The 26,586-nt window shown below is 30.1% G+C and overlaps 4 protein-coding genes across 12 annotated transcripts in view; 1 reads left to right on the top strand and 3 right to left on the bottom strand.

The window, feature by feature from the left end:
• Positions 1–1,228: 1,228 nt before the first annotated feature.
• Positions 1,229–5,134, bottom strand: LOC111415692 (protein FAN-like). 2 transcript variants are annotated; one of them, XM_023047512.2, is made up of 11 exons: positions 5,006–5,134; positions 4,510–4,942; positions 4,272–4,454; positions 4,150–4,221; positions 3,895–4,097; positions 3,164–3,792; positions 2,913–3,110; positions 2,597–2,858; positions 2,310–2,540; positions 1,478–1,818; positions 1,229–1,424 (listed from the first exon to the last, which is right to left on the bottom strand). In XM_023047512.2, the coding sequence occupies exons 1-11, from the start codon at positions 5,017–5,019 to the stop codon at positions 1,327–1,329; spliced, it is 2,664 nt and encodes an 887-aa protein (XP_022903280.2). In that variant the 5' UTR covers positions 5,020–5,134; the 3' UTR covers positions 1,229–1,326. The 2 variants fall into 2 exon arrangements, with proteins under 2 accessions (XP_022903280.2, XP_071052552.1); XM_071196451.1 differs by lacking the exon at positions 5,006–5,134 and having other exon boundaries at positions 4,272–4,469; positions 4,510–4,581.
• A 67-nt stretch (positions 5,135–5,201) lies between these two features.
• On the bottom strand, positions 5,202–6,221 carry LOC111415689 (proteasome alpha4 subunit). Its single transcript, XM_023047509.2, has 2 exons — positions 6,008–6,221; positions 5,202–5,927 (listed from the first exon to the last, which is right to left on the bottom strand). Exons 1-2 carry the CDS (start codon positions 6,107–6,109, stop codon positions 5,280–5,282), a joined length of 750 nt encoding a protein of 249 aa, XP_022903277.2. The 5' UTR covers positions 6,110–6,221; the 3' UTR covers positions 5,202–5,279.
• Positions 6,222–6,718: 497 nt separating this feature from the next.
• LOC111415688 (putative leucine-rich repeat-containing protein DDB_G0290503) lies at positions 6,719–20,372 on the top strand. Of its 8 annotated transcripts, none has more exons than XM_023047502.2 (24): positions 6,719–7,387; positions 7,454–7,606; positions 8,193–8,332; positions 8,397–8,430; positions 8,715–8,816; positions 9,028–9,213; positions 12,234–12,335; positions 12,392–12,529; positions 13,388–13,462; positions 13,515–13,556; positions 13,637–13,732; positions 13,794–13,826; positions 13,898–14,774; positions 15,254–15,720; positions 15,910–15,966; positions 16,018–16,158; positions 16,270–16,332; positions 16,392–16,487; positions 17,192–17,275; positions 17,324–17,467; positions 17,571–19,102; positions 19,724–19,952; positions 20,015–20,138; positions 20,203–20,372. In XM_023047502.2, the coding sequence occupies exons 1-24, from the start codon at positions 7,166–7,168 to the stop codon at positions 20,244–20,246; spliced, it is 5,181 nt and encodes a 1,726-aa protein (XP_022903270.2). In that variant the 5' UTR covers positions 6,719–7,165; the 3' UTR covers positions 20,247–20,372. The 8 variants fall into 8 exon arrangements, with proteins under 8 accessions (XP_022903270.2, XP_022903269.2, XP_022903268.2 ...); XM_023047501.2 differs by having other exon boundaries at positions 8,142–8,332; positions 15,910–15,963; XM_023047500.2 differs by having other exon boundaries at positions 8,142–8,332.
• Positions 20,373–20,409: 37 nt separating this feature from the next.
• The window catches only part of LOC111415721 (timeless), a 6,288-nt gene continuing 111 nt past the window's right edge, over positions 20,410–26,586 (bottom strand). The window contains exons 1-13 of the mRNA XM_023047539.2: positions 26,514–26,586; positions 25,403–25,538; positions 24,790–25,352; positions 24,297–24,728; positions 23,882–24,213; positions 23,471–23,831; positions 23,118–23,407; positions 22,533–22,731; positions 22,295–22,455; positions 21,699–22,147; positions 21,443–21,643; positions 21,159–21,315; positions 20,410–21,104 (exon numbers count right to left, since the gene is read on the bottom strand). The exon at positions 26,514–26,586 is cut by the window's right edge and continues 111 nt beyond it. Coding sequence (XP_022903307.2) covers positions 20,759–21,104; positions 21,159–21,315; positions 21,443–21,643; positions 21,699–22,147; positions 22,295–22,455; positions 22,533–22,731; positions 23,118–23,407; positions 23,471–23,831; positions 23,882–24,213; positions 24,297–24,728; positions 24,790–25,352; positions 25,403–25,499 — 3,588 coding nt within the window. The 5' untranslated portion in view covers positions 25,500–25,538; positions 26,514–26,586 and the 3' untranslated portion in view covers positions 20,410–20,758. The remainder of the gene's footprint in view (positions 21,105–21,158; positions 21,316–21,442; positions 21,644–21,698; positions 22,148–22,294; positions 22,456–22,532; positions 22,732–23,117; positions 23,408–23,470; positions 23,832–23,881; positions 24,214–24,296; positions 24,729–24,789; positions 25,353–25,402; positions 25,539–26,513) is intronic.

Below are 26,586 nucleotides of genomic sequence, written 5' to 3'. Positions count from 1 at the left end.
TCGTTCCGTTCAGAATCAAAACAGAAAATCTTGTTTACACTTTGACGCATTGTTTAAAAACATCTTGTTATCCTTTTGAGATTACTTCTAACGGTTCTTTTAATCATTTAACCTCGCTTTTCAAGTCATAAAGTCATTTTCTAAAACTTGTTTGTTAGTAGCAAAAAAAAAAATTTTTAATTTTTAAATATGACTCACCTACGATTATTTTTTTCATCTCGTGTTTTTAAATTAACGTTCTCTTCTTTGAATTGTTATATATATATTTTTTCATTTAAATAAGATCTAACTGCATCCATTCAAAGAATCCAACTAATTCAAACACATCAAATATAACTCTACTTATAAACTTAAATAGATTTAAAACGTAATTTGAAACCCATTTGTTATATTATTACAATGTAATAAATAATCAATTAGTTAACCTAATTTAAAAATCTCCTTAAACATGGATACATACCAGGAATTTAATATAACTCGCAATATATGAATGCAGTATCCATAGTTCCGAAACTACGGTGCAACAAACTAAGTAGGTACGTCCTGGTTTCTATGGTAAAATATATTTTAGTATATTGCATCTTAAGTGAAGTTCACTGTATAATTTTTTAAATTTTATTTTTCGAAATGTTTCATGCTGAACCAAAGTGTTTTCATTAAAAAAAATGTTCTAAGTAATGATTGTTTCTTATAAAAGGATCCATTATAATGTTAAAACCACAACACAATGAGATCAATTATTAGGCATTAATGAGGCACTTATTCTGAGGTTTACACGGTTTAACAACCATTATGTTATTTTAAAATGGATGGAAGAAGAAAAATTTAAATAAAATAAATAAATATAATCAAATAAACTATAATTTTTTTATTAATTTTGTTTCAGAAAATATTTCTTGCCAAACCCAATTTTTTAGCTTAATCTTTTTATTTTAACATTCATTTTAATGATTTTTTGTTCTTCATAAAAGGTTAAATCGATTATGTTAAAACCACAACACAATAAGATCAATTATTACGTATTAATGGGTCACTTATTTTGAGGTTTTACATGGTTGTTAACCATTGTTACTTAAAACTAAAAAGAATGTATAAATGCATCATATGATCAGTGCCATTGTAATTAAACAAAGAGTGTTTTAATTTTGTGGTTACGCTGCGTTAAAATAGAAACAGGTAAAATTAATGCATTCGCGGAAGTTTATTTAGGTAAATCAAAAACTTAAAGTTGAAATGTTAATAATAATTTATTAAAGATATCTTAATATTAAAAAAAATACTGATATAAAAAATATGTATTAAGTATCGTCCTTTAATGATTTATTTTTACTGATAAATCGGTTTCCATACCTTAATTAAGTTATCACTTCCTCCGCTAAATAGGTACTCTTTATTTTTCGATAATTCCACAACATTAACAGCCCCTAAAACATAAAACACTTAGAATTACTATCCGAATAAATAATAAATAAATTACCATTGTGTAATTTCATTTCTAATAATTCTTTAACTTCAACAATATTCCAAATATACACAAAACCGGATTCATCGCCTATAAATAACGTAGATGCATCCCATTTTAACGAATACAACGGAGAATTTAAAATCTTTGAATAAACCGCCATCCCAGTTGAGATATCGATCACTTTAAAACATTTATCTAAACCGCATGTAACTAATTTCTCTTCATCAGGACTATAAGAAATCGATTTAATCGCAGAGTTATGCAAAGAAAATCGTTTAAATAATAAATTATCCGATATTTGCCAAATGTAAACTTCACCGTCTTGAGTTCCAACAGCTAAATGTTTATTACAACTGTAAAAAGAAATTGTAATTATGTACACCAAGAATTTCGTATAACTGGCAATGTATGAATGCAGTAACCATAGTTACAAAACTACTATGCACTTCCACATAAAATGCAACATAGCTTAATACATATATAGTACAGGCGTTGGGTAGTTTTGCAAAGTTTTGCTTGGAAAAGCAGTAACATCCTTATGATAATCCAGAGTTTTCGGCCGTCTTAGTCTAGTGTTAGTTCTAGTTTTAGTGCAATAAAAATATGCACTACCTACTAGAACGACATGACTAAACGGAATGTCTCTAGTTCTATGTCTAGTTTTATTTGTTATTCTAGATTGTTGTATATTTTTATTGCACTATAATGGATGATAATATATATAATTGATGCGTTATATCCAGGTTTTACTGTAATGTCAAAGGACATACTGTAATGTTGCATTTTATGTGCGACAGTATATACTTATTCACTGTATTAATATAATATTAATAGGAACATTTACCCATTAAAACAGAAACAAGTAACTTCGGAATTATGATCAAGTTGAGAAATTAAACATTGTATTGGTTTAATTGCTCCATATTCATTAAAGCCTCTCCAAATTCTTATTGTACAATCAGAACTGCCTGAACATAACAAATTTAGTTTATTTGACCAAAGCATACACGTTACAGCATCTTCATGGGCTTCAACACTTTGCATTATTCTACCGTAATCTAAATCATATATCTGGCTAAATTAGAAAAAAAAAATGTACAAATAAATTATTTGTTTAAGAAAAAAACTTACATGCTATTATCCCAACTTCCAACGATTATTGTATTTAAATTTGGTAATTGCACGCAACTACTTAAAGGCATACTTCCAATATTAGCACTTCGAATTTGTTTATTTTGAGAAATGGAAAAAATTTTTAATTTGGAATCGTGCCCAACTGAAATTAGTTTATCGGGATCTTCCGATGAGTAAATTGATGTTACTGGGGCTTTATGCGCTGAAAATGTTGTTTGATGTTCCAAATTTATTATGTTTTTCCATTCGGAATCGAAATCTATAATTAAAAAAAGTTTTTTTTGATGATTTTATTTTTTTCATTATTTTTTACCACAATTATTGGAATCGGTTTGAATTTGATCAACCTCAAGTAAAATTAGCCCGACTTTTCTTTGAGGATGAGGCACATGAAAGATTTGCTTAGGCACTTGTCCGAATTCCATAATTTGAACCTCAATCGGATGCCTTTGATTAGCATCTTTTATTGAATCTAAATCTACGTTTCCTTCATAACACATATAATGAAAAACTATAAACAAAATCAATATTAAAATAAATTTATTAAATTAAACAAATATGTACCATTATAAGCTTTAACAGCTTCCGACCCACGTTGTTTATATCCAAAAATCAAATCAATCCACAAATGCAATTGTTTCGAAACAACATCAGACTCTAAAGCATTTCTTAAAGTCTCAACAAAGTCGCTTGGAGAATTCGCCCAACGTGGTAATTCGACATCATTTACTTTAACCCCACTTTCTCGATATCCAAAATTAATACCTTTACTGTTAACTAAAAACGACCCTCGTTCTTCAACGTCGTAAAATTGAGGAACCAACTCTTTAAAATCTGCCATATTACTCAAACAATTCTTAAAAACATCTTTGCATGAATTAAACATTCGATCTGGTAAATCAAACCGTCCATTTTGTAAACATAACATATATTGAGGATATAATCGGGCTAAATAATACAACACAAATCCTGGTGTTGAATAATGTGAACCGTAAATGTATTTCGGTTCGGGCATTTCATTATAACGTTCTAATAGCCGTTTTAAACGGGCTTCATTTAAGGCTCCAACTGGTTTTGATAGATCTCTATATATTTTTTCGTTTGATAAATCAATGTTGGTGCTTTGATAGTCGGATAAAACCCATGGGAAGACTGGGTATTGGGTTAAATCGTTTATTGTCCGGTCCCCTAGACTAACTTAATTTATTAATCATTTTTTTAAATTTCATTTCAATTCAATAAGTGTCAAAATAAAAAAGCTCTAGCAAAATTTTTCTTATTTAAATCTATCTTACCTGTTAATATATAATAAATAATCGTAATTAGACACAACCCCATTTTGCCATTGTAAAGTCATAACATCCATATCTTGTTCTTGGAGTTTTAACTCTTCTTGGGCTAACATTAAATCGTATAAAGTATCCCTTTCGTTTTGATTCGAAAGAGCAATATAAATGTAAGAGAATTTATCACTTTCATGTAAATAAATTTCAATTCCCTAATTAAAAAACAATAATCAAAATTTAATTTAATTAAATAAAGTTACCTACAATGTGTTGCAATAAAAATCTTCTTTTAACGATTCGTTTTATTGCACTTAAATTAATTTGAAGATACGGATGCTAAAAATTAATGAAATTATATAGTTATTATAATAAATATAAATATGTACGGTTTCAATGTTGTTATAAGGTTGAAAATAAAACTTTGAATTTGTTAAAATAACTCTTCCCGGGTTTTTAACTAACGGACTAATTTTATCGGCTTGTGTTTCCATAATTATTTTTTCATATAGATCACACCATAAAGGATTAAATTCAACGCCAACTCTTCTCGCATTAACTATAGCTGATATCTACTCAAAAATTCTCTAAAAAAATAAACCTTACGGAAACCAAAATAATAATTACCATATTTGATTGTTCTAAAGCAGGCAAAGTATTAGCTCTTTGTAACTGTAAAATTTGTTGCAAACAATCCTCAATATTTGCATAATTTAATAAAAACAAAAACCTGCCGTTCTCCTCAAACTTATATGGAGCAATTTCATTTCCTTCCAACATTTCTATATACGTTTTACAAATAATACTGAGCACATGACCGCTACGAATAAATTTCGATTTTCCTTTCCATTTTTCAATTATTTGACAATCACGAAGTTGCATTTTAATAAGCGGTTTCGAGGTGTCTTTAGGATCAAAGACGAGCGATTTGGAGCAGAGCTTAAGACGACCATCTTGCTTTTTAAAATCGTAGGTTTTTGATGTAACATCTGATCTAACGCAAATCGCACTAAAATCTTCGAAATATATTTCTGACGGTTCCAAAAGTAACAAAGAGAATCTTAATTTAATTTAAAAAAATTTAATTAAATTTAATTTGAGAAAAAATATGTAAGATTAATACCTGCCTTTATCCATGACTCATCTCATATTTATTTACGTACGACTCACATGTATTCACGTAATAATACGAAATGTTTTTACTTTTATTGCATTTATATTCGTTGACATTAGAGGTTATGTTTATTGTTGTGTCAAATTACTTATCAAAAACTTAAAATTCCCTAAATAAAATTTGGGGGAAATATTACTAGAAAACATTTTAAATTTAGTAGCTTTTATTTTTATTACAAATTACAAACGAATAAGATAATTAAGAAAAATATCGCCTTATTAGATTATTTTTTTTGTTTCTTTTTCTCCGCTTCTTCTTCCTTTTCCTTTTCAATCTGATTAACATATTTTTCAATAGTTTCCGCATCAAGCATAACCATAGGCTGCCCTTTTCTCATAACCGCAATCTCTAAATTCTTTTGCCCAGATTGCACCACTTCCAATAAAGCTTTTATAGCCAACTTTACAGTTCCTGCTTCACTGGCAACTTCTTCATCGGTATAATATTTCTCCAAAAACTCCCTTACGGTCTTCGCAGATTTCCCAGTTGCATTAGCTTTCCACTCGTAATAAATACCAGAAGGTTCAGTTTGATATAAATGAGGAACACCATCATAATCAAATCCTCCAATCAAACAAGACATACCAAATGGCCTTCTTCCATTACTTTGGGTGTATTTTTGTTTTAAACTCGCAATGTACCGAGTGATGTACTCCAAAGTAACCGGATCTTCAACAGTTAATTTATGAGATTGACACTCAATTTGAGCTCTATTTATTAAAATTCTTGCATCAGCTGTTAAACCAGCAAATGCCATTACTACATGATCGTCTAAGAGACATATTTTCCGTACTGTCCTTTCTTCTTGCAGTTTTGCTACAGACTTTTTTTCTACCCCCAATACGACGGCTTCTTTACCTCTAACTCCAACCTAAAACCACAATTAAACATCAATATATAAAGTTATATGCATCGTCATGTAAAGTTTTGAGGTTATGAGTCGCAACTTACCGCTGTGGATCCTTTTCGGACGGCTTCTTGGGCGTATTCCACTTGTAACAGATGACCATCAGGTGAAAAAACCGTAATAGCTCTATCGTAACGTGCAGCCATCGTGAAAATATAACGTTTTTATAAGGTTTTTATTCAATCGGAATGATTGTTTCAAATTGTATTTTGCTTCGTAATGTGTCAAGTTAAAACTGATTTTTGATGTAACTAACTTCATTCAAAAGTTGAAAATTTATATTTTTGATTTTTTAATCTTTTTCCATTTAAAACTAAATTAATTAAAAATTTTAAATAAAATAAGTTCTTTAATAAGTTAAGATAATTGTAATTAAGGTAAATGAATTATAATAAGATAATTAATTTATTATTTTTAACAAGTGCACCTAACTTCAAGTGATTACGAAGAAATGATTTAAATTTAAAGTTTTTTAAATGTTTTTAAATTTAAAAAATGGATCAAATATTTTAATAATTAATTAACAATGTTAAAAATTAATTTTCTTTTAATTTCGTTGAATTCTTTATTCAACTTTAAATGTATAAATGTCTGGTAAATTTTTAATTGTCAATTAAAATTTTTAAATAATATTGTTTATTATATTATTTATGTACTTTTGCCTCATTTATTGCTATGTTGATTTATTTTTCAATAAATCACCCCAAAAAGAATGCATCCTTTTAAGAAAAAGTAGGTGACATCAACTTAAAACGAGGTCATTTGGTCAAGAACAAAAAAATATAACCTTAAAAAAACAAACTTATAGATAAATCCCATTATCACACCTTTTTGATCAACTTAATACAACTGCAATTTAAGATAAGCATATTATGTATTATATGTACATTAATTAAAATCATCTTCGTAACTTTACATCTTCAAAGAGAAGTAAGTTAAGAATAAAAAGAACCGTTAGGGGTGATCTAAGAATAGAGAAGAACAGCTCGGTGTATGAGTGTGAGTTTATTGTAGAGTGGGGCCTCAATAGTGTTAAATATAGTAGTAGGCAGTGTAGTGTAAACGTAAAATGTCAATCACTATGGCGAGATCTAACACGATTCTGTCATAAATCTAAGTTTTAATACCCGTTTAAGAAAAACTACGTCCCCGGTTTTATAAATTTTCGTTTTTGACACCAGTGTACAAGTTCCCAAACTGAGATGAACACAACTAAATCAAGCGGTTCCATATCCGCTTACAAATCGCCCACAACAAGCTCAAACGGTCTTCGGAAATCTTTCGGCCCCGATGGTTGTCCAGCACTCGTAGATGGTTCAAGATGCGGTGAAACGAAAAACCTACAGATCATTAAAGAATTTAAGCGACTTTATGAGGATAAAATGAAACAAATCGATGATATCGCCGGCGGAGACTGTATTCAGGTTAGAACTTTTTAAAAATTGTGCAAATCTGGATGTATTACCCGGTCAATTGTTATTATGTTTTAGGCTAAAGTTAACCTTCAACAAGAATGGATTAAAGATTTAACTGATCAGAATGAAATGTTGGTCAGAGTTGTTGAAGAACTGGAAGTGGAGGCAGCCGAGAGGGTTACTTTATTGGAAAAAAAGTTACATCAAAGTGCTAAATCAGCTGGAGAGGTAAGATATTTGCTAAGCTGTTAAAAATGACGTTTTGATGTAGATTATGGAGAATTTTTTGATTTTGGTTGGTTGTAATATTTTTTTAAATTTAATGAAATTAAATTTTCCAAGATTATGGTTTTTCCGTTATGTTTAGTATCTCTACATTTTTACTTAGATTTTTTATTAAATTTTGCGTAAACTTTAATTTTTTATAAAATCAAATTAGGGTTGTTTTAGGTTGGCTACACTTATTGTCAAATTTAAAATTAACGCAAAGTTTCAATAACCTGAAAAGGGATTTTAATTATTTTAATTTATTCTATGGGCCTATATAAAGATTAGGTTACCGTGTTGCTAAAACGTTTTATTAAAATAATACATATAACCTTTGTAACTTGATACTTTATAAAGAACAAAAAGTGTATTTGTTTTTGGTGACCTTGAAAATATGTTTCCTTTCCGAACCTCAATAAGAAGCAAGTATGTTTCAATATCCCTTAAAGAACAGAATACAGAGCATATTTATCTCAATCACATCTCCACTTTTTAGGTGATGGATAGTTATAGAGACTTTTCTATTAACTTCCTTGGGGATTTGCAGAAAATGGAGCAAGTACAAAACGACATGAACAACCTGATTGAGTTAATTAGAAGAGCTCAAACGACCGGAAATTGGAATACCGATGGATTAATGTTTTATTGTTTAGATATTAACGATGTTATCCCACCATGTGCAAGGAGGTAATTGCTTTTATATATTTATGATTAAATTAGGATAAAATACATCTTGTTTAATTGTTTTTAGGGTGTGTGTACCATCATGTTGCAACTCAGTGAAGGTATCAAAATTTATTACTGTTACTTTTGAGGTATTTTGTAATAATATTAATTCAAGAGAAGTACAAGAACAAGTACAAGAACTTTTTGAGATTGGTTGTCCTACCGAAGACACAAGGGAAATGTATTTTAAATACCATACAGGTTCACATGCCATGTAAAAAAAGTTTTTGTATGATTTGTATCACTGACAATATTAAAAAAAAAAAATGTGTTTCATTGACTTAATTAATTTTAATTTAATGTATTTGTTGGAGTGGTGTTTTGATTTTTATGATTGTTTCAGAAAGAAGATTTAATAAAACAGCAAGAGAAGCGTATTAAGGAATTGGAAGCGCAACTCAAGCCGCAAGAGTCTTATCGAAAGGATTATAAAGATTTAGAGCAGGTAATTTTTTATTTTGCACTATAGTAAATCGGTGTATGTTCACAACTAAGTATTATTGCGGAATATGTATACAAATCGTCCCAAATAACCAATAAAAGTAGTCCTTATTTAAAAAAGTTCATTCAGATTTAGATTGTGAAAAAGAAATTTAAAGTTGTGACCTTACCCATTAAATATCTGTATAAAAATCTAAATTTGAATGAATTTTCAGTCGATGCTGGACATGAGGGACGCGCTTACTGCGGAAGTAGCAGATAAACACGATACCATCTTGTGCTTAAGACGTGAAGTTCACATGTTGGAGGAGCAGTGTAGAAAAGCGGACCAACAAACTCATTTTAAAGATGATATCATCAAGGAGTTGCGTAAAGAAATTAAACAACTCAAACAACAACAGGTAAGAAAATTATTGAAGTGTATATAAAAGAAAATGTTTATTTCTAAACCCTATAAACCTTAGCATCGAACTTCTCCCGATAAATCCCGCCCAAGATCTCCTCGAAAACGTATCCACCAGTCAAAAACAGATCCCGACACAACAATCGATCATTTAAAAGATGGCACAATTGTGATTAGAGATAGCGAAACAATCGGAGATTCGTTGCATACTCAAACGATTAAAGAGAAATTTACGGATCCTCAAAATCAAACAATCGTTTATATATGCGAAAGCATACCCCAAAAACAAGAAAGAAACACAAGCAATGATAAAAATATTGATTCGAGAGAAACTCGCGATAGCGATGTAAGCATGGATATCCCAAAAAACGCCTCACGTAATAATCTCAATAATACATCACAATCAATTGATCCCCCGCGGGATTATTCGAATTTATCCAAAGATGTTTCTTTAAACAGTAGTTTACATAATTTGTCGTTTGTATCGCATTCAACAATCCAAGAAACCTGCGTACGTTATTCTCGGGATATTTTGGATTTATTAAATCGTTCACAAAAAAAAGAAGAAAACAATAAGGAATTTGAAACGTTAAAATTACAAGAAACTTTTTCCCCAAAACTAAAAACACTTTCAATCGATGAAAATCAATTATCATCGAGAAGTTTAGAATTATTATACGAAAATGAATCATTAAAAAAAACTCCTCACGGTTTTTTTCAAAAACAAATACAAGAACCTTCTCGTAATAAAATAGAAAATAAAGAAAAGAAAAAGAAAAAAACCTTATTTAAAACACCGTATAAACCTCGTAAATCAATCCAAACTTGTGATGTTTGTGGTAACGAGGACGCAACTTTAATTTCACTTTTATCAAGAAATAAATCTTCACAAAAAAACGATTTTAATAATCACCTCGCAAAAGAAATTTCGTTTAACGAGAACGAAATAAGAGCCTTCTCTTCGCCGTATCCTCCAGATAATTTTCAAAATTTTCAAAACGATGATTTAGATGAAATTAAACAGATTTTTCGTAGCGATAACATCGAAAGCTCGGAAAATAAGTTCAATAAATTCCAAGAAAAGGAAAAAACGTATTCAACGCATTATTTAGGTCCAAGACGATCTGTTATGTCACCGTTTTATTTAGAACCAAAACATTACCGGCAACAACCTAAACCTTTAAGTACAAGAACTTTACGTAGGAATTACTACCCACACCCCATTCGTTATGTTGAAGATGTTTCGTTATCTGTAAAATCCCAATCATTACCATCTTGTAATTCGCGATTAACAAAAGATCGTTTGAACATTCGACCCCCAGTCGTTGCAAATTATAATTATATTGATACGCGTTGTTTAATTGAAGAACGTAGGAAAAATTTGGCTTGGAATTTTGGTGGGATGCTGGATAAAAAGGCTTTCTGTGATGAATATGTTGATTGCTGGAATTGTTTTAATAATACTTATTGAGAAATTGATGGATTTTGTTTGAAATGGACTTTAGTTATTTGTTGTGATGCAAATTTAGTACTTTATATTATAGTAAATGATGAGAAGTTATTGTAAAATTTTATTATAAATAAATAGTTTTGTAGTTAATTTTATAAATTTACAAAAAATTATGTCGCTAGAATTTCTTTTAGTTAATACAGTAGTTTCGTAAGATTCGGGATTAGGCGTGCGTCTTCAGGGGCGCGGCTAAACCCGAATGTTTCTGGTTCTTGGTCGAGTGTTAGTTCTAGTTTTAGTTCAGTATAACTAGAATACAACAATCTTACGCTGAATAACAATTAAAACTAGAACTAACATTAGACCTAGAAACATTCGGGTTTAGCCGTCTTGAGACGTGCGGGTAAACCCGAACGTTTCTAGTACTTGGTCTAGTGTTAGTTCTAGTTTTACACTAGTATTGTCACTAAAACTAACACTTAATATACATACCTTATTGATATAGGAAATTAATGATGAAAGATTTGATCCGAATGTCAAAGTGTTAAATGTTATTAACCCAATTTGAATTAATTATATAAGATTATGAACAAATGTATTTTACCCCCGCGTTATTTAATCTTATTAATTATTATTTTTACTTGTGCTTACTTATTTTAAGTGATGGTAATTTTGTTAGATCGAATCGGTCATAAAAAAATAACTTAATTAAAGCACTAAAATTGCACACTTTGCAATTTTAGGAAGCAGGCGACAGTTTGCAAGTGGTCCTTCCGTACGAATTCATGAGACGAGAAACTCCATTGGTAAGCAAACATATTTTAATTATTTTCATTTCCTAATTAAATTTATTTTAGCATCTTCGTAATTATTGCAGTAAATCACTTCCGTCGCGGATAGAATTCGTCGATAAAGAAGTACAAACTACTTACGGTCCTAAAAATAATCCTCCGACCTCACCAAATTGGATGGGAATTGTGAATGATATCGTTGAACGTACGGAACACGAAAAAACTTTAATTGCCGGCTTAGAAAGTGAATGCAAAAATTTGGTTAAACAATTGGGGAATAAAGATAAATACATTTTTGATCAAAATGATTTGATTGTGTTGTTGGTACAAAAACTGTATATTGTTTATAGGACATTGAGAGATTTAGAAGATAAAACTAACGTTATGGTAAATTTAGATACAAAAAGAAACCTTTGTTTTATTAATTTAAAATCATTTTTAGGTGCGCGGTATAAAACATCCGGACGATAAAAAAATAGATCATTTATCAATTAAATACCGAAGTATTATTATTGGATTGCAAAAAGTTGTTCGAAAATCCATCGAAAAAATCGAAGATGAGAAATGCATACACTTTAATCATAAAAAATTAATAAAATAAAAGGAGAAAAAAATCTATCTTAAATGTAGAAACTGTATTTTTAAATGTATCTAGAAATGTTATTCGAAATGTTACTAATGAAATTAAACTATTTATACAAGAAGAAAATTTCTTTTTCAATTTTTTTATTATACAATTTTAAAATCTATATAGTTATGGTATTTTTTTATCTTCAGCAAACTCCCAATGAACAAAGCACCGAAAAGATCCAACTTAAAGAAGCCGTTTTGGATATTAAAAATCAACTGGCGATTATGAAGGATAATTTAGCAGCTTGTGTAAGAATAGTTTTATATTTTTTATATATTTGATTCATTTAAAATTTAAATGATAGGCTAAAGAACGTGATCATTATCGGAGAGAAGCTGAATCGGCTCGTCAAGAATGTCAGTGTCAATGCGGTCATATTAAAGAGTTAAGGAATCGACTTCAATCTTCTATGGAACAAGTTCATCGAATTCAAGAAGAAAAAGTATGTTATATAGGTGTCCCGTATCTTCCGCATCAGAGCATTGTACGGTTGTAGGATACATTATTCTGAAGCGATCTTTCTAATAAAATGTTTATAATATTCGCACAGGAACTGTTTAAACGAACTATTTTTCGTCCAATAGCAATTCAACAAAAGCTTAGGGAAACGCCTTCCGAGATCGTAAATCACACTCAGGCAATCGGTACCACCCCCGGCCGGTCCACCGCGCCGTTCTAAACTAGTTTCGTACGTGTACTCACCAATAGATTCGACACGGAAAGAGAAATAAACTTTTTCCGTGATTCACGGAATATTGCTATTGGACAACCCCGTGCGGTTATTATAAACATTTCTGGAAAATTTTATTAGAAAGATTGCTTCAGAATAACGTATCCTACAACCGTATAATGCTCTGATGCGGAAGATACGGGACACCTGTATATTAAATGCAGTGAAATTACCCTCAAATTGCTAAGGGAGCGAAAGAAAACTTAAACTTTTAGTGACACGTTCTAGTGTTAATTGTGATTCAGTGCCATGTTGTATATTTTTATTGAACCAACACTAGACCTAGAAACATTCGTGTTTAGCCGTGCGTCTCTTGACACGGCTTAACCCGAATGTTTGTAGTTCTAGGTTTAGTGTTCTACTTTTAGATCAACAAAAATATACAACAGTCTGAAACTAAAACTAACACAAGAACTAGAACTACAATCTTTCGGGTTTAGCCGCACGTCCGTCAAGACGGCTAAACTCGAATGTTTCTGCTTCTAGGTCTAGTGTTAGTTCAATTATTCACTGTATTTCAAACTGTATTTCATTTTTGCAGTATTAATTAATTGTAATTGTTGATATTAGATTCAAGAAAATGAAGAATTAAGGGGTATGTTGAAGGAAAGTTTTGAGGAAAATCAAAATCTTAAAGAGGAAATGGTAAAATATTCCACAACTTTTACTAAAAAAAAAATAATTTGGTATTTTATAGGATCATGGAGTGAAAGAGTATAAACAAAAAATACAGGATTACGTAAGTTTCTTTCTTTTTTGATTTTTGAATAATTTCAAATCAATTAATTAATAATCATTAAAATTTTCTCAAAAACTAAGTGTTGTTGCAACGAAGAATTAAACCGGCAATTAGTATTGAGCAAAAGTGATGTTGAAGAATGTCAGTGCCAAATTTTATTATTAAAGAAAGAAAAGGTAACTTTAATTTTCTTATTTTCCTTATTATTATTTTTTTTATTATTGTTTTTTGTTATAGGAAAGACTTGAAACGTGTCAAAACAACGATGTGGTATGTATCATTTTAAACAATTTTTTTTATCCTCTATAACCCATGCAATCCAAAAAAATCCCAAATTCCAGTTAAAAGAAATCGAATCATTCGAAAATCAACACAAAGAAACAATAAATCAACTCGAACTACTTCGCGCCGAATTAGAAAAAACGAAACGCGACCATAAACTCTGCATGGATAAAATACAAGATTTATGCGAAGAGAATACAATTTTGAAAGAACGTTGTAGCTGTATACCGCAACAACATAAATCGACCGAAATTGATATTTCTTCTTGTTGTTGTGTCAACGCTGATGCTTCGGTTAATACAGATTCAACTTGGACTGGAGTTTTATCGATTGATGAAGTTGGATGTGTTAGCGTTGCTATTAATACATCGGCTGTTAATCAGCATGAAGTCGGTTTTTCATCAGACGTACCGCTAATGTCGAGCGATGCTAAATGTATTCAATGTTGTGATGGAAATTTAAATGATAAAAAACAAATGGATACTTATACTTGTGTTAATAGTTATATTGACACAGAAAAATCAGATGATGATTTGCAAATTTTGGGGGTATGCAGACCGGTGAAAAAATTAAGAGTTACTGAACCACTTGATCACATGCGAAAACAAATACTTCAACAAAAAAAGGTTTCTTTATCAACAAGTATACCGAGAAAACTTGAAGGAATTGCTACCATTTTAAACGAAGAAATTGCCTTGCTAGATCGTTTGGATGGTTTAGGACCTGCTCCAACATGTTGCTACGATCGCCGTTGTATTTTAAATCGTGGAACAGTTTTAAGTAGTGATGTAATGGGAGTGGACAGTGAAGAGATGGATATTCCATGTGGCTCTCCGGAGATTCCTGGTATAACTAAGGAATGTAAAAAATTGAAATTTGCCCTATCGAATCATGTTAAAGGAAATCGAAATCAAGTTCAAGCCATCCGAGATAACTGTAGGTTGCATGATTTTAAAAACTTTAAAACTTGATATTTTAAATATTTTTGAGGTTATGTTTATAATTAAAATATTTTATAATCCTTAAAACCTAAGTCATTTTTATCAAATTGCTACAATTATATCACATTAATTCATTATTTATTAAGTTCTTAAATAGAGATGTGATAAAATTTATAGAATTTGAGGTTCTATTATGATACGCTTTGATGTCAAATGATGTCAAATAGTGACATTTCTACATAACCTCATAATCAAACATAAAATTTGACAAATTAGAAAAAATGTTTTAATCATATTTTTTTAATACATAAAATTAAAAATTTAATTGGTTATGGAAGGTAATTGCAGTATTAAATATAATTATTATTTTATTAATTTAAAAATTAATTTTAAGGTTATCTTTAACTGTCAAATAATAACATGTCAAATTTTCCCAAAAACACCTTTTATCTCATTATTTTAAATCTTTTCTAGCTCCTTGTGGACAAAACTTCTATCCACCTCCAATTCCTCAAATACCAAACCCAATAAAATCCTCATTAAAACAACCCCTTCGTGCTGTAACTCAAACTCGAAGAACTCCGCAGCCGCAAAGAAAGTGCTTGTGTAATGCAGTTTGTCAAACTTGTATAAAACAAAGAGATGTTTCGGTGATTGCGAGACCCGTTCGCAGACTTAAAGCTGCAACGACACAAATTGTTGGCTTTTCAAAAAGTTTATCTGTTGAAACTGCTACTTCGATGGATAACAACTATAAAAGTACAAAATCTTCAGCTACCACCACTAGTAGTTCGTTAACAACAGAAAGCGGTGATTCTTATGAAGATACAGTTTTATCCCGATCAAAAGATCACGTGATTTACGTAAGACAATCAAATCCAACCCAAGATCTTGAAGCGGTGGTTCACGATTTGAATTTATCGGTATCTAGAATTGCGCAGGTATTGGATTTTGTGAATTATAGGATTATTAAGGAATTATTAATCGCTAATAAAGCTTCCTGTGTACGATACATTTAAATTAGAAAAAAGAATCATGTATTTTGTTATAAAATTGGTGATATTAATAATAATAATATTTTTATTAAGAAAGTATTGAGTTTAGATTTGTTTTTCTTTGTTTTCTTTCAGATTGCCGAAGAAGATCCAAAAGAAAAAATCGCCAGATTAGAAGAACAATTAAGAGCAGTAATATATTAATTTCTTTGAGAACTATTTAATTTTCCAATTCTATTTTAGACTTTACAACAAAAAGAACAGGCTATTGAATATGAACGCTTAAGGCGAGGCCAAGAAGTTGAAAATTTAAAACTTACCATTCAACACATGGAACATGCGATTAAAAATAAACAAGCTAATTCAGAAAATTTACAATGCGCAGTAAGTGAATTAATTAAAGAAATTATATTTATCAGCTTTTTGCTTTCTGCTACCCGATTAATGACAAACATCGAAATAAGAAATGTTGATTTTATTTCTTTGTGATATTAGGTGGATTTATATAATGATTCAATCTCGGTTCTTGAACAATCTAAATTAAGCTATGAAACCCAAGTAAGTATGTTTCTTTAAAGAATTATATAGGAATTTAATTTTTTGATAAAAATTTAAAGATTACTCAACAGCAAATGACGATAACGAACTTACAAGATGCTTTGATTATTACCAAGAAAGAATTGGAGGAATTACGAATAAAATTTAAACAAGATGTAAGTCCTGGTTGGGCTTCTCGTTGGTTTGGCGGAAATGGAGATAATAATAAGCTCTTAAACGATCAAAATAAGAATGTGCATGATGTTTGAAACGGTGATTGTTAGCATTTTGGCATGAACCCTTTAAATATCTTTTGTCATGTTGATTGAGATTGAAATTATTAAGATTAACTGTGTTATTTTAATTTAAATTATTTTGTGAGGTTTTGCATTCTTATTAATTTTTATTTTTGAGGTTATGTTCAAGAATTTTCCTATAAAATGCGTTAACATTGTTTAAAAATATCAAAATGTATTTATTATAAGTTAAAGATTATAAATCTTTCGTTAGTTAATGTTATTCTAGCTTTAACTTAACGTTAAGAATAGAAAAGGCACAATTATAGGTATGCGAGAAGTGACTGAAGAAATTCTTAAAACTAATCTCAAAATTTTTTCGTTTAATTTATTTTCTTGTACATATTAAGCGTTTTTTTAGTAAATTGGTGCTACCGATAATAAACAACGTGATGTGGATGTAATTAAGTATTTATAACATTGTGTTAAAAATGATTTAATAAATTATAACTTATTCCGGCATGATTTTTATCAGAGTCGAATCCAGGTTTGCCTTCTTAGTTTCCTCGATACATAAATGTTAGAAAATGAAGTAATACATCATTTGTTTGTCTCGGATGTATTAAATTTATTTTTTTTTTTAGCACGAACATAAATGCGATTTGTTAAACATTTTAGACATCGGTGTTTACGATTTAGAATCATCATCTCTTCATTATCACAACGAGGTAAATAAAAAGAACAAATTAAGTCAAAATTTAACGCAGTTATTTTAGTTAAAAACTTTAAAAAGCACAATCGAAGTACTAACAGAAGAAAATCTTAACTTAGAAATAACGAAATTTGAAATCAACCAAGATAAAACAATTTTAGAAACAACATTATTCAATTATAAACAAGAAGAAAAACGACTTTTTGAGGTAGCTTTTAATCGATTAATTATATTTATTTATTTGAGGCTTTGCATAGATTTTTTTTTAATGTAATTGTTAACTGGATATTTATATTCTTTTCTTTTAATAGTTCATTAACAATTTAAAAGAAGAAATATCCCGATTAAAACATGAGAGCCGAAATGATGCATTAAAAATCGCTTCGTTACAAAACGAGGTTACTTCATATTTAACGCAATCGATTGAAACAAAAACAATAATGAAACATATTTTGGGCATCGGTGATACTGAGGATCCCACCATTGATTGTGATTGTAGCGGAAATAGCTTAACAATGACCGCGCAAGAAGTTGAAAGATTCGTTCAAACGCTTCAAAGCCAAATAAATCTAATGTTGGCTAGCATAGAACGGGAACAAAATTTAAGCCAAGTTAACGCAGGTCGAATCGACGAACTCCAAAACATATTAAGCTTAAAGAACATGGAACTAGCAAGAAGCATAGAGATGTACGACGACTTAAAAGAAAAACTCGACGATTTTGCTTGCAGAAATAAAAAATTACAAGACGCCGTAATCGAATTACGCGATCAATTAGTTGACACCGAATTAGACCAACAATTTCATGAACAAAAAGTTGATTACTGCCACGATGAATTAGATAACTGTTTAAAAAATTTAAATTCAGTTAAATGCAGGTTAAATCACCAAACGCAAGAGATGACGAAGAAAATCGAGGAATTACAAGGACTAAAAACCGATTTTAAAGAACAAAACAACACATTAGAAAAATATAAAAGAGAATTAGATGGCACTAAAATCAAATATCGCGATGAAGTCCTCGAAATGAAACGAGTCATAAAAGAATTAAATGAAAAATTAAATTATTCCGATTTAAAAGTAAAAGAAGTTACCGAAGAACTTAAAGGCGTCCAAGAAATGCTTGTGAATATGACACAAAGAGAAACTAAATACCAACAAGAATTAACAGGAAAAGATCAAGATCTCAATAATAAATGCCAAGTTTGGAAAGTTAAAGAAACGCGTTTGATGGAGCAGATATCTCAATTAGAACAACAATTACGCGCCGTTCACAACGAATTGGCTGGAAGAACGCACCAAATTGATTCAACCAAAAGCAAACTGCAACAAGTTACTAACGATGCTCAAATGAGAATGCAAATGACTCAAGAAGAATTAATAACCGCTAAAAATGAAATAAATTGTTTAAGACAAATAAACGAAAAATTACAAATAGAAAATGAAAATCTACATCAAACCGTTTGTTCGTTACAATCGACGTTGGGTCAACATGAATCTTTAAATATCACTATTAAAAAACAATTGGATAAGTGTATGTGTGATTTGAAGAAAATCGAGTCGGATAAATATTTCGTTGAGCAAAAAAATGAAAAACTGTTACAAGAATTGGATAAAATGCAGTCTTTGTTGAGGTGTCGGTGTGAAAACGTTATGACTTTGGAGGAAGAAATTAATGATATTAAATCCGATAGGGATGAAATTCGGCGGGAAAGTCAACATGTTATTTGTAATGTGCGTGCTTGGTTGGAGGAACAAAAACGGCTTAATGATCAATTAAAAGATAAGCTTGTTAAAAAGAATGCACTTATTATTAAGTATCAACAAAGTTCTTCAAGTCCAATGTAAGTTAATTACATTAAAATGTACATACACAAAATATGATACAGTGAATTTCACTTAAGATGTAATGTACAAAAATATATTTACATAGAAACCTACTTACTTTGTTCCACATAAAATGCAACCCGTCAATATAATTATTTGACATTACACTAAAAGCTTGATATAACGGATCAATACGGGGAACGCGCTGTCCGTTATAGCTCAATAAAAATATAAATTATAGCCGTGCGTCTCTTAAGACGGCTAAAGCTGAATGTTTCTACTTCTAGGGCTAACGTTAGTTCTAGTGACAGTGGTAGGTAGCGCTAGTTAGCATAAGATATCACGATATTGCAATGAAGCCGTACGTCTCTTAAGACGGAAATTAAGAGTTATAAGGACGTCAATTTTTCCAAGCAAAACTTTTCCTTTGCTAAACTACCCAATGCCTGTACTATTAAGCTATGTTGCATTTTATGTGGGACAGTGCAATGTACATAGTAGTTTCGTAACTATGGTTACTGCATTCTTATATTGCGAGTTATATGAAATTCCCGGTATAGGCATGTTGGGTATCTGCATAAGTCAACAATAGGAATTATTATTTATTGATTGATAAAATTATTTGATTATTTTTTTAGTCGACCTCCATTAAAAAAATCTTTACCTCCAGTTTGCGCGGAAGCCCTAAATCGTAGACAACGCGGTGGAACAACAGCGATTTCATCCCGAAATTTAAGCGGAATGAACGTGTATAAAAGGCTTTCATCGCCTCAGCGAGTGTGGAGTTTAAATTCGAAAGGTTCCGACACCGAGGATAGCCCAAGAAGTAGTATTTGCAGCGATTCGGCGGATTGGTTCGATATGGATGTACTAAATGCTTATTAATTAATTTACCAAGAAAGATATTTACGAATTCTTTTATTTATTAGGCCTCGGAAACAACGACTACCCCTTACGATGAACCAGGCACGGCAGTTTGGATACAAAGAGTTGAAAGTATGACGGAAGAATTGCAAAAGACGAATCGGTATTGGAAGAAGAAAATCAGTGACAGTGAGTTTATGGTTACAAAAGATAAATAAAAAAAAAACTAAGATTGGTTGAACTTTTTACTTAGACGAAAAGGAAGAAGAAAGATTGAAAAAAACTAAGGAGACCTAGGAGAAAAAAAAACTTTTTTTATTATCTACCTTTACTATATAATTTTCGATTTTGTATTATTGGAAGTACGTTTATTTATCTTATATACGCGTTTTGAAGACAACATAAATATTATTCTTTTGATTATTTTGTTGTTTTTTTAATACTAAAACTACAAAAGAAAATTATTTAAGACATTTTTATTCATCCCAAGTTAAAATCCTTACAAAATACACTCAACATAATAATTTTCGTTTTTTACATAAAATTCTTGAGGTAGAACACACATCCTTTTTTTCATAACAAATACAATTAATTTAAACAACAAATAACATCATCACAGCAATACTTAGAACGTATTTTTCATAAATAATTTCTTATTGTTAATTAAAAAACTGTATAAATATACAAATTTCTTTTTCAGAACAATCCGAAACGGAAACAAATTAAAAACTTTATTTACTACAAACACTTAAAAACATCAAACAACCCTCCAAATAAAACATCTAAAAACGTCTTTTTTATTTTTTAATTTAATGGTCGGATTGTTGTAGAAATTCTAATTTTTCATCTTCATCACTTACGCACATTCTGGTTAAATCTGAAGCAACGGAAGCGGTTTCATATATACTATTATGTTCGCCATCTTCATGAATAACACTTGATTCTTGAATCGGTGATATATCCATTTCTAATTGTTCTGATAATAACGGAGCTATTCTTAATTCCGGTGGTGGAAGATTACAACAAAGTGGTTCTATTTCCGGTATCGTAATTGATAATTCATTATTGTTACTAGGCAGGAGACCTAAAGATGTATTCATTAAAGGCGTCACTTTTGTTTTTAGTATGTTTTGAATCCACTCGGTTGAATTTGGTCTTTAAAATAAAAACATTGAAATAATGTTGATTAAAATTAAAAAAATATCTTACAAAGGTGTGTATCTAACTATTGAAGGTGTTTGTTTATGTTCGGTGGTAGAAAACATACATTGGCTAGCAGACGTAGCTACGATGTTTGACATTTCCTTTGTAGGTTCGGTTTTATTACTAAATCCGTCTAGAATATTTATATCAAATTTAAGAGTTGCTGAAATATATCAAAAAAATGTTTAATTCTCTTTACACAATGAAACAAATCATTTTGTATTTTGAATCTAATCAATTTCTTTGATCTTCTTTAAATTTTGACTTACTAAAACTAAAATGAAACTTACCATTATCTATTGGACCTAACTGTTGGGCGATGCTAAACAAATAATCAGCCGTCCAAAAATTAGGGATACGTACGAAAATTTTTCCTGTATCGGATGGAAGGTAAAATCCTAATTTATGTAAAAGTAAAATAAAAGGTTGATGTTTTAATATGTTTTGTTGTTCTAACGTCCATGGAACAACAGGAATTGGTAAATTTAAATCTAAAAAAAATTATATTTAAAAATTGTTTCAATAAATATGATATGTCAGTATTACAAGCATGATAATAAACAGTTGGTTCCATAACACAATCAACATCTCTCGGTTCATCATTATTTAAACACAACTTAACATAACACGCTTCAATCACAACTTTTTGTAACCAAACAATTAATCTTCCTTTATTCTCCTTATAAATGAATTCTTTTAAGACTTTAATATCACCGTTAACACAATTTCTTTCTTTTTGTGTCAACACTCTATTATTAGTACTTAAAATTTCCTTTTCATTTTTCTCCCCACAATCTCGTTTGACTCGTATAAATTCTTCATATTGACTTTGATTGATAATATTTTGACCCAACAATTCTATTATAATCGCATGTTGTGATTTAATTCTTATCCCATTTTGTTCGTATTGTTTCGTTATATTTGCTATAGCGTCCGGAGTATTTCTATTTTCGTTGTAATATTTTATTAAATCATCTTTTTCTTCTTGAGTCCAGCTAAAAAATGGTATTGATTTATATGGAATATACCTCACTCATGAAAATCGGAATGTAAATGACAGAGTTACAGCTTGGGGCGTTTTTTATGTGTCATCCTGTATATTGCGAATTATATGAAACTATTATCATTCAGAAAAAACTTACAGATATTCTGAACATTGTGTGGAAACAGCAGGTGTAGAAATTTGATCTTCTTTATCACCGGAAGGACTGACGGTTGTTGAAGAATGAACGGCCGAGCAGTGATTCGTTCTGGGCGTGTTGATAAATTTATGAATCACGTACTCGATGAGATCGGACCAGTCCTAAAAGTGGACACCCCTTATAACCTGCTTTTTGTAGGGGAATTTGCTGAAGAAGCAGCGCTTTTTATTGTTCATACGTCACAAATTTCGTAATCGGTTTCCCATATCAGCGAAAATGTTTTGAGTATGCTGGGCTGAAACAGAGTTGACACGTGTTCCAAGTCACCACCGATGTGGTGCATCATCGTAAAGACACAATTATTGACAAACTCGCCGTTCTCCTTGAAATCTTCCAATAATAAACCGTATTGGCGCATGATATCAATTGTCGCGAATCTGAAACATTCGCATTTCGAACCGCATTATTCATATTCGGGAATGGAAAAGGAGTTCTTTTTTTGAGATTATATATATTTTTTTTAATTTTGAGTAATAATCGACCTCGTTGTATGGCTCATTATCGAGTGTATACTTACAAAATGATGTGGTTGGATTTAATTAAATTTCACTGAAATCAACCCAAACTTTCTGTTTAAAAAAAAGTGATGTTGAAAAACATCAAAAAAAAAAAATGGATCGATTTACGTACCTCGGATTAAGCTTTAAGAACGGAAAATATTTTTTTAAGTAAATTGACATTCAACTGCAAGCCATGCAAGTTTTTCTTGTGGTTTTTTTATTTTTAGGGAAAAACTTAAAACGGATGAAAAGTATTGGCTTACTGTTTAAGATGTTCCACGATATTTGTTGCTGGTCTGTTCTCCAATTTTGATACGTTATCCAAAAATAACAGAAAATTATGATTTGTCACTATCAAATCTTGGAGATACTGTTTACTTTGTATCAACGGATTATATTGTCGTAACAGCAATAAAAATAAACTTTTTAAATCTTCAGTTTTACTAATTTGCTTTTGTAACTTTGTCAATTCTACTTTATCTTCTTCACTTACATGCAACAACTTTAAATAAGTTTCGACTGCTTGTATAAATTCTCTTATAGCTGTTACAACCTAAAAGAAAGCAATTAATTAAATATTTTTAAAAATTAAAAACATCAGTGAATTTTTTATTACCAAATGTAACCTTCTTAAACACGGTTTAAGATCGATATCTGGTATGTTGTAGCTTATCTCCAATTCCTCATACAGCCACACTCCTTGAAATGTTAAATAGGAAAGGATATCATATGAAAGAACGGGACTGATATGCTCTAAATCCAATTCTAATTGAGTGGCAAACTTTAGAAAATAAGTCACCAACCAAAAGAAATGTGACGTATCGATCTGAACGTGAATGTTACTCAATAATTGCGAATGTAAATCATGAACTAAACTTCCATAACCTTTCAATAAAAAATCAACTGTAAATTCTTTCAAAATATTTGAAACGTCTTCGTCTGTTGGGGTATGATGCATCAATCCTTTCATATTTATACTAAAAACAATTTCGTAACAAAATGAGGATAACAAAAAATAATATTATACATATTAGTTTTGCTCCTTTTAACTAATTTCTTTCGTCTCAATTCTTTCTTTTCTAAAACGGTGGCCGCTCGATTTTTTTGTGTACTGTATCTAGTTTTTTGAAACGTATGCGGTTTTTGATGGACAGGTTTCTGACTGGGCTGATCATCATCATTGCTTGAGGTGGAAATGGATTCTTGATTTTCCACCTGAGTCACGTAGCCACAATCGGAAACTTCACTTTGGGATGATGGACATTTTTTTGAACCTCCAGGCGTTGTTGTCGATTGTAGGTCTGATTTATCGGTTGTATTTGATGATGATTGGGATTGTGGGGAAATTGAGGAAGACGCCTTAAAAAAAAGGAAAAATTCTTTAATAATTTATTTTCATGTCACTAAACATGTGTCTAACAATATTATTATTTTATGGTTACCTTTGATGTAGTTCCATTAGATTCTGTACTTTGATTCAAAGAAGACATTCCACTACTACTACTTCCATCAGTTTCAGTACTTTTCCCCCTCTTCATACAAACTAACGCTTTACTTCTGTTTTGAGCAGCACGAACAACTTCCGTCGTAGCTTTATTTCTCATCGGGTCTGAATTGTTAACAGTTTTATTTCTATTTTCAATACTTTTCCCGCTTCCCCCATTATCACTCGAATCAGAAGTAGGATCTGACGTAATAATCGGCGAAGAATCTCCACTTCCTTGATCTGGGGGTGAAGTGTTACTTTCGTTATCTTCACTGCTTTCGCTTAGCGAAGCTTCCAACCATATGTTTAATAGTTTTTGTAATGTTCCTACATGTTGATCTTTATACATTAAGGCGATTAATTGTACCATTGTTACACCCCAATACATCTTCACACAGAAAAAAAATAAAATTAAAATTAAATATTAATTTGGAAATTTTAATTTTTACCTTTTGAGGACAAGACATTAAATAAATAATTATTTTATCGATACTTTGGGTAAATAAATTCCATATAATTTCATTTTGCATACTAGAGTGCGCTAAAGGACAATTAGTGATTTGAGTACGATTCTCAGGAATATGTAAAATATTTCTTAATAACAATAAGCAATTATTAATACTGTCACATTGTTGCACATTTAGATTAGAATCTTTTTCTACGACGTGTTTCATATGATCCATAACAGCTTTTGTGCTTCTACTATCGGTGAAAGCTTCCTTACTCGTAGTTAATAACCGATTCAATTCAAAAATTGTATGCCTTCCAACATCCGTTCTTGAAACGGCTTCGATCGAAAGAAGACATTCAACGGGAATAGTTAAATTTACTAAAATTTTAATTGTTGTGTCAATTATCTTCGTGGCATCATTGATTTGAGTATCATCTTTAATGTAAATTAAAAGAGGAATCAAATCTTTTTTGATGTTTTGACCAAAACCAATTGCTCTACGAAACGTTCTTAACGTTTGATCTTCTAATGCGAGTTTTCGAAGAATTTCTTCCAATATATCTAAAATTTGAGTGTTAAAACGGTCTTATTAATGTTTGCTTAATTCTTACTTAAACAATCATTACTGACGTTGAACGAATCTCCTTTTTTAACACCTAAAGAAGCGAATGTATTATAAAGTTGTGGAGTGGAGCTTATCCAAGCCATTTTTTTTATTGTGTTGTATATTCTTTCATTTATTATTATCTTAAACAAAAAGAAAATAATACAATTTTATTATAAATAAGAAAATAAAAATATTGATTTTAATATTAGCTTTGTTCCAACAAGCGATCCGACGCGACGCGTCCGTTACTCGTCAAATGCAATGGCACATGTCCAGTAATGTCGTTATATTTCAAATTAATAAATTTCTAATTAATAAATAAGGAATAATTAAAGAATAGCAATGTGGCATATATTATTATTATAATAAAATAATAATAAAATCGTTTAAAACGCTTTAAAGTCACACAAAATTGAGCAAAAGTAAAATCGATTATATTCTTTGTGAATAAAATATTTGTTGAAATTTTTCCATCACGTTTGACAGTACCTGTCAAAATGTCGTTTGAATTAAGTTGGAGAGGTTATAAAAATGTCAAAAAAAGAATCAGATTTTCTTTACGGAAATTTCTTCTTAAATTAATTGTTTAGAACAAATTGAATTAAATTTAATTAATTAAAATTTTAAAAGAACCTCTAAAAGTCGTTCCAATTTTATCTTTAGAGTTTGATTCACTGATTAATTAAAGAAAATTACTAAATTATTATGCAAAAAATGATTTAAGGATTACATGATTTTAAATGAGAACGTAATTGCGAAATAAAATCTGAAAATCTGGATTTGACAGTGTAAAGATAAAAATAACCCTAATAAAAAAAATTATGAAAAAGATCACCCCCAAGTTTATATTTAAGGGAAGAAACGATTATATCTGAATTTAAAGCTAAAAGATTTTATTTTTAGATGAAGTGAATCAATAGAAGGATTTCAGAAGAAAAATGTTCAAAACATATAGGAAAATATGTTGATAATTAAATATAATTATTTGTTATATAATTAAAAAAAAGAATGTAAAAATAACAATCATTAAACTTTAATCAATATCTTTTTGAAATAATAATCATTTTGTAATATAAAATAAAACTAAACTAAATAAACAGCAATAATTAACTCACCTTTCTTTTTTTTTAAACCTTTTTCAATCTCTTCAAATAAAATAGAAAAAAAATTTTACAGTCATCAATTTTA

This window comes from Onthophagus taurus, chromosome 6, assembly GCF_036711975.1.
Source record: "Onthophagus taurus isolate NC chromosome 6, IU_Otau_3.0, whole genome shotgun sequence".
Lineage (NCBI taxonomy): Eukaryota > Metazoa > Arthropoda > Insecta > Coleoptera > Scarabaeidae > Onthophagus > Onthophagus taurus.
This window is presented reverse-complemented; position numbering and strand designations above follow the sequence as displayed.

Coding starts and splice junctions, on each gene's coding strand:
- LOC111415692 (XM_023047512.2), bottom strand. Junction 4,098..4,149: donor GATTTTTATTGCAACACATT/GTAGGTAACTTT, acceptor TTTTTTAATTAG/GGAATTGAAATTTATTTACA. Junction 1,425..1,477: donor AGAAATGAAATTACACAATG/GTAATTTATTTA, acceptor TTTATGTTTTAG/GGGCTGTTAATGTTGTGGAA.
- LOC111415688 (XM_023047500.2), top strand. CDS start 7,166: ATGAACACAACTAAATCAAGCGGTTCCATATCCGCTTACAAATCGCCC. Junction 8,817..9,027: donor ATTATAAAGATTTAGAGCAG/GTAATTTTTTAT, acceptor ATGAATTTTCAG/TCGATGCTGGACATGAGGGA. Junction 13,733..13,793: donor TATTATTAAAGAAAGAAAAG/GTAACTTTAATT, acceptor TTTTTGTTATAG/GAAAGACTTGAAACGTGTCA.
- LOC111415689 (XM_023047509.2), bottom strand. CDS start 6,109: ATGGCTGCACGTTACGATAGAGCTATTACGGTTTTTTCACCTGATGGT. Junction 5,928..6,007: donor TCCGAAAAGGATCCACAGCG/GTAAGTTGCGAC, acceptor TTGTGGTTTTAG/GTTGGAGTTAGAGGTAAAGA.